Source organism: Papio anubis, chromosome 17 (genome assembly GCF_008728515.1).
Source record: "Papio anubis isolate 15944 chromosome 17, Panubis1.0, whole genome shotgun sequence".
NCBI classification, from domain to species: Eukaryota; Metazoa; Chordata; class Mammalia; order Primates; family Cercopithecidae; genus Papio; species Papio anubis.
The window spans coordinates 41,958,104-41,970,994 of NC_044992.1; the positions used below are offsets into that span (position 1 = coordinate 41,958,104).

The 12,891-nt window shown below is 43.2% G+C and overlaps 1 protein-coding gene across 10 annotated transcripts in view; it reads right to left on the reverse strand.

The window, feature by feature from the left end:
* The window catches only part of LUC7L3 (LUC7 like 3 pre-mRNA splicing factor), a 34,383-nt gene extending 22,763 nt beyond the window's left edge, over nucleotides 1–11,620 (reverse strand). For 6 of the 10 annotated variants that reach the window (XM_017950570.3, XM_009190239.4, XM_009190238.4 and 3 more), the window contains exon 1: nucleotides 11,338–11,620. In XM_017950570.3, the coding sequence (XP_017806059.1) occupies nucleotides 11,338–11,436 (99 nt within the window). In that variant the 5' untranslated portion in view covers nucleotides 11,437–11,620. The remainder of the gene's footprint in view (nucleotides 1–11,337) is intronic. The other 4 variants (XM_017950573.3, XM_017950571.3, XM_017950572.3 and 1 more) reach the window with 2 other exon arrangements.
* Between the last annotated feature and the right edge of the window lie 1,271 nt (nucleotides 11,621–12,891).

The window sequence follows — 12,891 nt, forward strand, 5'->3', positions numbered from 1 at the left end:
TAATCCCAGCACTTTGGGATGCGGAGGCGGGTGGATCACCTGAGGTCAGGAGTTCAAGACCAGACTGGCCAACATGGTGAAACCCGATCACTACAAAAATAGAAAAATTGGCCAGGCATGATGGCGAGTGCCTGTAATCCCAGCTACTTGGGAGGCTGAAGCGGGAGAATCGCTTGAACCCAGGAGGGAGAGGTTGCAGAGAGCTGAGATCGTACCACTATAGAGACAGACTGTCTCAAAAAAAGAATAAACCCAGAGAATTCTTATCTTACTTTTGGACATAATCATGACAACTGCTCAAGTTTTGGAATACTAACATTCTTCATTTAATAGTAATCCCTAAAAGACACAAATGCTTATTACAGATTAATACCCATGCAAATTCTCTAAATATCGACATAATCGTGACTTATCCTCTTAACAAATTTAAGGCAACACTAGTGACAACAAGTGTTCAATCTCATTAACAGTTTTATTTTTATTTTTTTGAGACAGAGCCTCTCTCTTGCCCAGGTTGGAGTGCAGTGGCGCGATCTTGGCTCAATGCAACCTCCGCCTCCCAGGTTCAAGCAATTCTCCTGCCTCAGCCTCCTGAGGAGCTGGGATTACAGGAGCATACCACAACGCCTGGCTAATTTTTGTATTTTTAGTAGATGGGGTTAAGCCATGTTGGCCAGGCTGGTCTCGAACTCCTGACCTCAAATGATCCGCCCACCTCAGCCTCCCAAAGTGCTGGGATTACAGGCATGAGCCACAGCACCAGGCCCATTAAGGACATCTTAATGATTTTTGTCTTTCCGTATCTACTTAGATCCAACACTAAGCAATACAATTCTCCCTTGAGCTAATCAAATATTTTCAATGCCCTCTGTACTATTTTTACGTCTTTTTTTTTTTGGAGACAGAGTCTTACTGTCGCCCAGGCTGGAGTGCAGTGGTTCGATTTCGGCTCACCACCTCTACCTCCCAGGCTCAAGCAATTCTCGTGCCTCAGCCTCCCAAGCTGGGATTATGGGCAACTGCCATCATGCCTGGCTAATTTTTGTATTTTTAGTAGATATGGGATTTTACCATGGTTGATCTTGAACTCCTGGCCTGTCTGCACTATTTTTGTTAAACTGCTTATCATAAAGATAACAGACTGGAAGCGGTGGCTCACACCTGTAATCTCAGCACTTCGGGAGGCTGAGGCAGGTGGATGGCTTAAGCTCAAGAGTTCGAAACCAGCCCAGGCAACATGGCAAGACCCCATCTCCACTAATACAAAAAATTGAGCCGGGGGTGGTGCGAGCCTACAGTCCCAACTACTCAGGAGGCTGGCGTGGCAGGACTGCTTGAGCCCAGGAGGTTGATGTTGCAGTGAGCCGAGATCGTGCCACTGCGCTCCAGCCTGGGTGACACAGCCAGACACTGTCTCCCCGCCCTCCTCCCCCCCAAAAAAATATATAAAATGTATTTATATTCACTATCTACTTTGATTATCTAAATACTGGCAACACAACTCATGTTGTAAACAGTAAAACTGACAGGGACTTAAATTTTAAAAATCTAAATAGCCAATCCTAATTACTATATACAGTAAGTCCTTGAATAATGTGATGAGGCAAAAAAAAAAAAAGATTCCCAGTTAGGGCTGTGTGGGAGTATGCAAGTTCTCCCCATGTCTGTATGGGTTTTCTCCCAGTACTCTGGTTTCCTTCCACATCCCAAAGCTGTGCACAGTAAGTGAAATGGCATGGCTAACTCCCAGTCTAGGTGAGTGTGGGTGTGTGAGTACGGGAGGGCATCTTGTCCAGGGTTAGTTCCCGCCTTGCATCCTGGGCAGCCGGGATCAGCTCTGGCCACCCGCCACCCTGAACTGGAATAAGGAGGCTGGAAAGGAATGAATACAAATTATTGTAAAACAAAAGTTTGTAAAGCATATGATAATCACACAAATGCATGACAATAAACAGCGTAGTCCAAAAGTGGTTGGTGAGTTTATCAAATTTATTATTGTGTTGGAACTGAATGGAGGTAGGAGGTGCTTCTGACAATGTTCAAGTTGTAAACATTTATTCCTTGACTTAACCCACCACCACAACTGCCATCACTCACTGATTCACCAAAAACTGGGTAATTATCTCGCTTTTATTCATCTTTCTTAAATGTATGTATAACTCAAATTTATCTCAATGTTTGATGTCAGAAATGTTTTGGGTCTTTTTTAGTTATGTTTTTGTAACCAGAAATGTGCCATAGAAACCTAACTCTTCTTTATATTAACTAATCTATGGTAAAACTTTTGTTATATGTAATTTCAACTGAAGTCACAGTTTCCAAGAAGCCATTAACAACGTTAAATGAAGACTTACTGTATTCTGAAACAGGACATATTACTGGAATACTTCAAATGTCACATATACACAAATATTGATTAATTTAAAATCCAGGAATACCTGGAAATTTTATTAGCTAAAAAAAGGAACACGAGCCAGGTGCAGTGGCTCATGCCTGCAATCCTAGCACTCTGGGAGGCCGAGGCAGGCAGATCACTTGAAGCCAGGAGTTCGAGACCAGCCTGGCCAAAATGGCAAAACGCCATCTCTACTAAAAATACAAAAATTAGCCAAGCGGCCAGGCGCAGTGGCTCAAGCCTCCAATCCCAGCACTTTGGGAGGCCGAGACGGGTGGATCACGAGGTCAGGAGATCGAGACCATCCTGGCTAACACGGTGAAACCCCGTCTCTACTAAAAAAATACAAAACTACTAGCCGGGCGAGGTGGCGGGCACCTGTAGTCCCAGCTACTCGGGAGGCTGAGGCAGGAGAATGGCGTAAACCCAGGAGGCGGAACTTGCAGTGAGCCGAGATCCGGCCACTGCACTCCAGCCTGGACGACAGAGCGAGACTCCATCTCAAAAAAAAAAAAAAAAATTAGCCAGGCATAGTGGCACACGCCTGTAATTCCAGCTACTCGGGAGACTGAGGCACAAGAATCGCTTGAACCTGGGAGGCGGAGGATTGCAGTGAGCTGGTATCGCGCCACTGCACTCCGGCCTAGACAACAGAGCAAGGCTCTGTTTCAAAAAAACAACCTTTCACGCTGTAGTCTTTTGTCACTTCTGCCTTAATATTAACAGTTTAATTCTATAAGTAAATATTTTCTTTCTACCTAAAAGAGTTCAATTCATTGTATTTAAGATAAATCCCCAAAGAGATAATTTTTAATAAAAGAATTTATAACAGGCCGGGCGCGGTGGCTCACGCCTGTAATCCCTGCACTTTGGGAGGCCGAGGCGGGCGGATCACGAGGTCAGGAGATCGAGACCATCCTGGCTAACAAGGTGAAACCCCGTCTCTACTAAAATACAAAAAAAAAAATTAGCCGGGCGCGGTGGTGGGCGCCGAGATGGTGCCACTGCACTCCAGCCTGGGGGACAGAGTGAAGACTCCGCCTCAAAAAAAAAAAAAAAAAAAAAAGAATTTATAACAAAAATTATGTCCCTGATAACATATAGTTTTATGTTTCAGCTATACCACGACCACACATTCATTTCCATGCCTTTAATTTTATTACATGTACCTTTGCAGGCATGATTCACTACTTATTGCCTACACAAACTTCTAGTAAAATTTCAATCAATCTTCCACAGCAGCCAGTTAGTCATCAACTCTCTTCTGCTTAGAAGCCTTCAGTTATTTCCCACTGTAATAAAGTCTAAACTTTTAACAAGGCTTATAAAAACTACTTAAAACCAAGTTCCTGCCTACCTATCTACACTCCCCCACCCAACAAAAAGAAACACACTACAATACTATTTAAAATTTGCCAAATTCACTGATTTTTCTCCAGCTCTTCCTTCAGGCTGGTAAGGTGTCTTCTCTCTCCTCTCCCTCAGGCTAATTCCTACCAATCTTTTAGGTAACTGTATTTAAAGACCGCTTTGTCTGAGAGGCCTTTCCTGGTATCCATCCCAGTCTGGGTTATGCACTCCTTTCCTGTGTGCACTGTACAGTTGACGTTTGAACTCAGGGAGCTAGGGGCACTGCTATGGTTTGGATATGCTTTGTTTGGTCCCAAAAAAACATTCTTGTGGCAGTGAATTGCCATTCTTAGTTGATTGGAAAATTGGTTGAACAGTGTCTGGCACTCCTAGCCATGCAATCTTTGCACATGCTGGCTCCCCCTCTGCCATGAGTGGAAGCAGTCTGGGGCCCTCACCAGATACGTGCCAGCTATCATGCTTCTTGTACAGCCTGTGGAACTGAACTAAATAAACCTCTTTTCTTTATAAATTATCCAGCCTCAGGTATTCCTTTATAACAACTGAGAGTTACTGACCCTAACTCCCCCAAAACTAATAGCCTACAACTGACTGGAAGCGTTATGATAACATTAATAGTTGGTTAACATGTATGTTGTAAATTATGTACTATATACTGTATTCTTTTTCTTTTTTTTGAGACAAAGTCTCGCTGTCAACCAGGCTGGAGTGCAGTGGCGTGATCTCAGTTCACTGCAACCTCCACCTCCCGGGTTCAAGCAATTCTCCTGCCTCAGCCTCCAGAGTAGCTGGGATTACAGGCACCAGCCACAACACCTGGCTAATTTTTTATTTTTAGTAGAGACAGGGTTTCACCATGTTGGCCAGGCTGGTCTCCAACTCCTGACCTCAAGTGATCCGCCCACCTCGGCCTCCCAAAGTGCTGGGATTACAGACGTAAGCCACCATGCCTGGCTATATACTGTATTCCTACAATAAAGTAAGCTAGAGATGTGCATTGTAGAATGTTTAGGGAAAAAAATAACTATAAGTAAGCTAGAGAAAAAAATGTGAAAACACATTTACAGTGCTACATTTATCAATACCCTAAGTTTAGGTCATCTGTATACAAAAGATGAATTGCCTAAAATGCCAGCAACCCCAGGTGCAGATCTCAGTCTACGTACATATAAAGCAATTTAACTTCTCGTATTGTCATGACTTTTCTGCTTCTTGGGAGCACTTCCAATACGAGCTGCACTCGTATGGGTCTCAGGGCATTATTCAAAGTTTATGGTATGGTACATAGGCCAGGTGCTGTGGCTCACACCTCTAATCCCAGCACGTGGGTGGATCACTTAAGGCCTGGAGTTCCAGCCCAGCCTGGCCAACGTGACAAAACCCCATCTCTACTAAAAATACAAAACTTAGCCAGACATGGTGGTACACGCCTGTAATCTCAGCTACTTGGGAGGCTGAGGCATGAGAACTGCTTGAACCTGGGAAGCAAAGGTTGCAGTGAGCCGAGATGGCACCACTGCACCCCAGCCTGGGTGACAAAAGCAAGACTGTCTCAAAAACAACAACAAAACACAAAACAACAAAAGTTTATATGGTATTGCAATAAACATAATGAAAATACACAAGAACCAAGGGATCATTTTTTACTGTGATAGGCAATTTACTATAGACACCAACTGCTCATGCAGAGATTGAGTCACAGGTCATAGGGCATTTTAAGTGGATCCTGGCAACACTTGAGCTCACTGTAATAGCAACAGGTGGCTACGAAATTATTAGAGTATTACAGTATGTACTATAGTTAATTTTGTGCAGTTATTACTTAATCTTTACTTTCTCTCGACGGCTAGTGGCACCATGTAGTGTGTGCATAAGTTTTCATAAAGTTTAACTTTTTATGATTAGTATGTATTTTCTGGTAGGAAAATAATAAACTAGTATATACATCTATTTTATGTATTTGTGATGCACTTTTCTTATATTTAAAAAATATTTCTAGGCTATGTGATTTGTCTTCAAGTTTTTTCAAATTGTTGCAAATCTCCAAAAAATTTTCCAATATATTTATTGAAAAAAATCCACGTATAAAGCGAACACACTCAACTCAAACCCATGTTGTTCAAGGGTCAATTTTACTTTTCCCAATGGTGGCATTTATCATATTCTGTTATGGAAATGCATTTACATTCAACTGGAATAATCCCTACTGGGAAAAAAAAAAGTGCATTTACTCCTTCCTGTCACCAATACCTGATGGCTCTTTAGGACCAAGCGCTATACCTGTACTATCCTGCTGTTATCTACCTAAGGGCAAAACATTTTTCTTTTTTAAATGGAGTCTCACTCCTGTCGCGCAGGCTGGAGTGCAGTGGCACAATCTCGGCTCACTGCAACCTCCACCTCCCAGGTTCAAGCTATTCTCCTTCCTCGGCCTCCCAAGTAGCTGGGATTACACGCATGCGCCACCATGCCTGGCTAATTTTTGTATTTTTAGTAGAGATAGGTTTTCACCATGTTGGCCAGGCTGGTCTCAAACCCCTGACCTCAGGTGATGCACCCGCCTCAGCCTCGCAAAGTGCTAGGATTACAGACGTGAGCCACTGCGCCCGGCAGAGCAATACTTTTTCATTGGATAAATGAATACAACAATGTTCCTAACCTACTAGTAAGAAATGAAGAGAAGGACTGGGCACGGTGGCTCACACCTGTAATCCCAGCACTTTGGGAGGCCTAGGGAGGATCACTTGTTGTCAGGAATTCAAGACCAGCCCAGTAAACATGGTGAAACCCCATCTCTACCACAATACAAAAATTAGCCAGGCACGTAAATCCACCTACTCTGGAGGCTGAGGCAGGAGAATCGCTTGAACCCGGGAGCTGAGATCACACCACTGCACTCCAGCCTGGGCAACAGAGCAAGACTCCATCCCGGGTGGGGGCGGGGGGGGGGGGGGAAGAAGAGAAAATATTTCATAAAATGAAGAACTGTATTAGGAAAAAGTCAATGTTACAAATTTAAGCTACCTTCTCCTTTCGTGAGGAAATCAAGTCTAATAACATATATAATGACAGACACACACACACATTTTCCTAAAGCAACCAAAGATTTAGTAAATACCTTACTATTATTTTCAGTGTGATTATGGTATTGTGGTTATTTTATTCTATTTCTTTTTTGAGACAGAGTGTCACTCTGTTGCCCAGGCTGGACTGTGGTGGCACCATCTCAGCTCACTGCAACCTCTGCCTCCTGGGTTGAAAGGATCCTCCCCCTTCAACCTCCGGAGTAGCTGGGATTACAGGCATGCACCACTTAGCCTAGCTAATTTTTTTTTTTTTTTTTAGTAGAGACAGGGTTTCACCATGTTGGCCAGGCTAGTCTCGAACTCCTGGACTCAAGCGATCCGCCTGCGTTGGCCTCCCAATGTTGAGATTACAGGTGTGAGCCACCATGCCTGATCGGCTATGTTTTTTTAAAAGTCCTTATATTTTACAGATAAACAATGATGGATTTAAGGCTGAAATACAGAATTGCTTCAAAATAATGGAAGGGATACAGAGGAAATAATATTGACCACGTGCTAATATTACTGAATTGGGTATGGGTACATGGGGAGTTCATTATATTGTACTATTCACTCTAATTCTGTATGTTTTGGGAAGAAAAGCAAACAGTAATTACATACACATATAACACATGGACTGCTGGCAATTCTGAGAAGCCAACACTTACTATGTTACTATGGAGTAAGGTAGGAAATGAGGAAATGCCAGACGGGCACGGTGGCTCATGCCTGTAACCTCAGCAACTTTGGGAGACTGAGGTAGGCAGATCACTTGAGGTCAAGAGTTTTGAGACCAGTCTGGCCAAAATGGTGAAACCCTGTCTACTAAAAATACAAAAATTAGCCATGTGTGGTGGCGCACACCTGCAATCCCAGTTACTCTGCATGCTGAGGCCAGGAGATGGAGGTTGTAGTGAGCCAAGATCATGCCACTACACTTCAGCCTGGGCGACAGAGAGAGACTCTGTCTCAAAAAAAAAAAAGGGGGGGGGTGGGGTGGGGTAGAAAATGCTTACTTTTCTATCTTACTCCACTGTAACATAGTAAAGTTACTATGAACATTTTGGTGACTCTGAATGAAAACTAGTAAAATACATATTAATAGATGCCATCATGCATTACAATTACTATTTTTTTGCTTTCGATTTTCACTCCCAAATTCTGAACATTTTTAAAGAAAAAAGAAAAAGTTTACAAGTAAAAAATGTGGACAGAAGCCTTAACTGTTTTCCCTTTTCTAAACAATTTTTCAGTGTCAACGACAGTATCTGCTAACATTCCAAAGATTTCAGAAAAGAACATTTAGTTCTACTTCCTTCATAAATTATTAAACCTTCATGTTAAACCTTCATGGAAGGGAGGGTAGGCTTGAGTTTGATAAATGGAAGAAAACTCATTTCAGATATTAGAATCAGTGTTAACAAAATTAAGTAATTTCATTTTCAGGTCGAGATCTAGAATATAAAAACCTCAATTTGAACTACAAAATTTCTGTCTTGCTACATAAAAAATAACAAAAGCTCCAGATCAGACTTTACAATTTACTTACAATCTTCTGATAATATGGCTACTAGTGCCTTCTCTGGCAAACACTGAAATTAAACCCTCACTGAAAGGTACTCCCCCTAGGCAGTCAGTTACAATCACATGCTTCCCTCATCTCTGTAGTTGTTTAGGATTAACCAAGCAACTGCTTAGTGTAAAACACCAAAACAATAATCTCAAACAATTGCAAAATACAAACAAACACGGTGGGAGGGTGTACCAATGAATCCATGAAACAGTATCAAACTCGATTTGACTTTAGCTGAAAAGTTTCTCAGATCCAGAGGTAGCAATCTACAAAGTTGAAAATGCCTGTAAAAGCACTAGCCCTAGTAAAACACCTTGGTGAAGGTTACATACACACCATTACAAATAAATGGTCGATGATTCTGCATCACAGATGCATCCTTCACTTGAAACTGAGCTTCGCAAGTGCTGCTTGTTCACATATCACTCATCATGAAAAGGAGAAAAAAGTATAGTAGTAGAATCTACTACCAAATTAATACCAATTACGATTTAATTGTGCAGATACGCACAATTAAAAGCCCAGGACTAATCAGGATGGGTCAGGAAACAGTAGGTCACAAACTTTAGAATGCCTAAGAGGAGCCATTTTAAAAAATGCAGATACTGGGACCCTTCCCCAAGACTGTTGAATCAGACTCCCTGGGAAGGGGAGTTCAAGGCGTTGAAGTACAGAAATCTGCATTTAAAACAAATTCCACAGGTCAAATACAGCTATCTAGGGACTACTTTTAACACTAAGCTAAAGTCACCATTTTGACTGTTAAATACCTACAGATGCCTCGGCAACTGTCGTTTTAATAAATGGTTGCTTCCTTTCCTTATTTTGGTATTCATCTCTATTCCAAAGAAAAAACAAGGACCTAATACAGCTGAAATGGCTTCTTCCATTTAATGCAAGTATGGCCAAGAAAAATTTCCAGATGTAAAAGGAATGCAAAAATATGTTAAAATATCAGACTATAGTGATGGTGAATCCTTTTCAGCATATAATGGGTTTGACCATCCCTGCAGGTTTAGCACTAGCAGCCAACAGTACAAGAATACGCAGATGACCCGGAAACGATATAAAGAGCTTCCCCAGCTTTATTACACAATAATTCCACTTATTTAGATGAGACCATGTGCTTTGTTTTTGGTCAACACTACCAACATTTTCCCTGCAGATATGAATCTGAAATGTCAGTAACTGATTTGAAACCCTTCAATCTAGAATGAAGTGCAATTTGTCATTAAGGCATTAAATAATTTAGTAACAAACACTGAAAGTTAAAATTAGTGAAAAGTACTAAAACTGAAAGCAAAGCAGATTATGGCTGAGATGACATAAAACCTAAATTGCTATTCTGAGGGCCTCATCATTGCAGAGTCAAAACCATCGCATACAATGTAATCTGGCAACAAATTACCCCGGGAAAGAAAAGTTTCTCTAAAACGTGTTCAAAGCCAAGGGCGCAGAGATACAAGGCTGCTCCAACTGATAAGCAGTGCAATGGAAAACATTTTTCTCTTGAATTCAAAATGCACAAATATCCTATTGCATATCAGCTGAATCGCCATAATGTTTTGGTTTGTTTTTTACCTTCCTTAGGATTTTGAGCGTTATTCCTAACACCTTTGCAAAGTTTAGACTGAAAGGTTAGAGTTAGGTAGTTAAAAAAATTTTAAGTTACTCCGCTGTAACAAAGATGCCTACAAAAGATGGTCAAGATAAGCAGTTCCTTAGTCTCCTACTGTGACAAATGGGGGGGAGTGCTGTGGGGAGCCTACATGTTAAAAACAAAAACAAAAAACCTACCTCTTAAAAACAATAAATTCTACTCTAAGAATGTTTCATACTACTTTGGAATCAGGTAGCACCCCAATACAACTTGAGCCATACTTACTCTTTCTTAAGGTACTAAAAGAAGTCATCTAGCACCAACTTGCTTTCCTACACTGCAAAAAAGAAATTTTACCTTCACCAAAGCCTACGTTTAAAAAGAGTTAAGAAAATAGTTTTCTAAAGAAGCATGCATTACCTGAACGATTCCTTCATACTTTGATTAGCAATTGTTTTTAAATTAGCATGTTAGATTACAACCGCAAAGTAAAATTAAATTCTGTATCTATTCTCCAGGTAAGACCTAAAGTAAACATTACACTGCATGTTCAAAACTAGATCAAAATACTTAAAATGTTACAGTATGTGCAGAGAAACAGTTTCATAGGATTGTGGAAAGCTAACTACAAAGATTAGTTTCCTCAGTTGCCAAGACTTTGGGTGAGCCTTTTTAAGTCTCACCAGTGAAACTGGGGTTATAATATTTACCTTTACTCACAGGGCTAAGGGCATCAAATGAGTCTGATGTTTTAGAAAAAACCTTGACAGCTTATTAGAATACTGTTAACGAACAATATTTGTAAATCATCACGGTAACCCGTAACAAGTAAACTACTTATTTTACGTTTCTATCTCCCCGTATAAGCATCTTGCTGTAATTACTGAAATAAAATACCGCCACGATTTTTACCATGAATCCTAGTCAGAAATTTCAGTCTAAATACGACGTTCAACCCAAACTACAGAAGAATGTGCCCTTCTCCCTATTTCACAATGAGGTGAAACCTCGGAGCCGCTAGATTTAATAAGATGCTGCTATACTTCTTTCCCGCGTTTCCCCGCCTCATCAAGGTGCTTTTCAATTCTGCCAAGGGTTCTCCTGGACCCCCTTGATACTAGAACAACAAAACCAAATCACCCCCATCCCCGGGTCCGGACACCATCCTCCCTCCTGGGCCATCCTCCCTCCTGGCTCCCTGGGCACCGGATCAGACGCTCGACCCCGGTGCGGCCCTGGCCCCACATTGCGCCGCGGCCCGGCGGGCCACAGCCCGCGCCCGCTCCCCTCCCCCACGGAGCCCGGCCTCAGGCCCAAGGCCCGCGGGACTTACGCTCTCGTGGTCCCACCGCACGTTGCTGCGCTTCTCGTCCGGGGCTAGGTTTCGGTCCCGGCCCATTAACTCATCCAACAACTGCGCGGCCGAAATCATGGTGCTTCCTTCGGGCGGCTGTTCCCACCAGCCCAGGCACCCGCCAACGAAAACACGGGCGACACCGTCGCCAATCTCCTCGGCCCGCTCTCAGGCCGAAAACCCTCCTATACACAGGAGCCGACAAGACAAAATGGCCGCCGCGCGGACGCCTTCCCAGCATGCCGTGCGCCTGCGGGACACGCCCAGGCCCGGGCGGAGAGGGCGGGCTCGGCTTCCGCCCTCTGGGGGCGGGGCCCGCGGTGGCCGGGTCCGGACTCCGCCCCTGCCTAGAGGCCGTGGGGCCAGGTAATGCCTGCCCGCGCACTTCCGCCAGTTCCCAGTTTTCCCGAGCTTCTTCACAGTGAGAAATTGGAATCTGGGTCTTGAAGCCTGGACACCGCTTCAAAATGGAGAAGACAGTGTCTCCTTTAGTCCACGTGGTGCACATGGTGCCTCATGTAGCGGGGGAAACTGAAGATTCCGGCTTCCAACTCCGTTTTGCTAGTCGCTGCGCTCGCGCCTCTTGCACCTGGCTTTGTCCTCCCACCCTAAGTCTCCTGATTAACAGGATGGGAAATCGAGGCGAGAAGAGACAAGGCAGCTTCTAAAATATTGGGATTCAGTCCTACATCAGATTCCTCCCAGTGAGGAATTTTTTAAAAAGATATTGATCCAGTAGGCCAGGTGCGGTGGCTCAAGCCTGTAATCCCAGCACTTTGGGAGGCCGAAGCGGGCGGATCACCTGAGGTCGGGAGTTCAAGATCAGCCTGATCAACATGGAGAAACCCCGTCTCTACTAAAAATACAAAATTAGCTTGGCGTGGTGGCGCATGCCTGTAATCCCAACTACTCAGGAGGCTGAGGCAGGAGAATCGCTTGAATCCGGGAGGCGGAGGTTGCAGTGAGCGGAGATCGCACCATTGCACTCCAGCCTGGGCAACAAGAGCAAAACTCCATCTCAAAAAAAAAAAAAAATATATATATATATATATACACACACACACACACACACATATAGATAGATCCATTTATTCAACAAATGGTATGTGCCAGGCACTGTGCTTGAAGCTAAACTCAGAACCTTTCAGACAGTCCATGCTCCCGCAGACCTGTGCATTGGCGAGGGAGATAATCGCTGAAGAAATAAAGTCACAAATATATCAACATAAATTGGGATAATGCTCTAGTACAGTTAAGGGTATGGTCTCTAAAGCCAGATTGCCTGGGTTCGTAATCCCAGCTCTGCTGCTCTGTGCCTGTGTTTCCTTTTCTTTAAAATGGGGTTTACAATTGTCCTCCCCGGCCCCCAGCCACCATGCTATTGTGAAGATTAAATGAGTTGATACAATGTAAGGCACTACACATTGATAACAACAAGTCCAAAACTTTTTTTTTTTTTTTTTGAACTGGGTCTGGCTTTGTCCCCCATGCTGGAGTGCAATGGCACGATCTCAGCTCACTGCAGTCTCCACC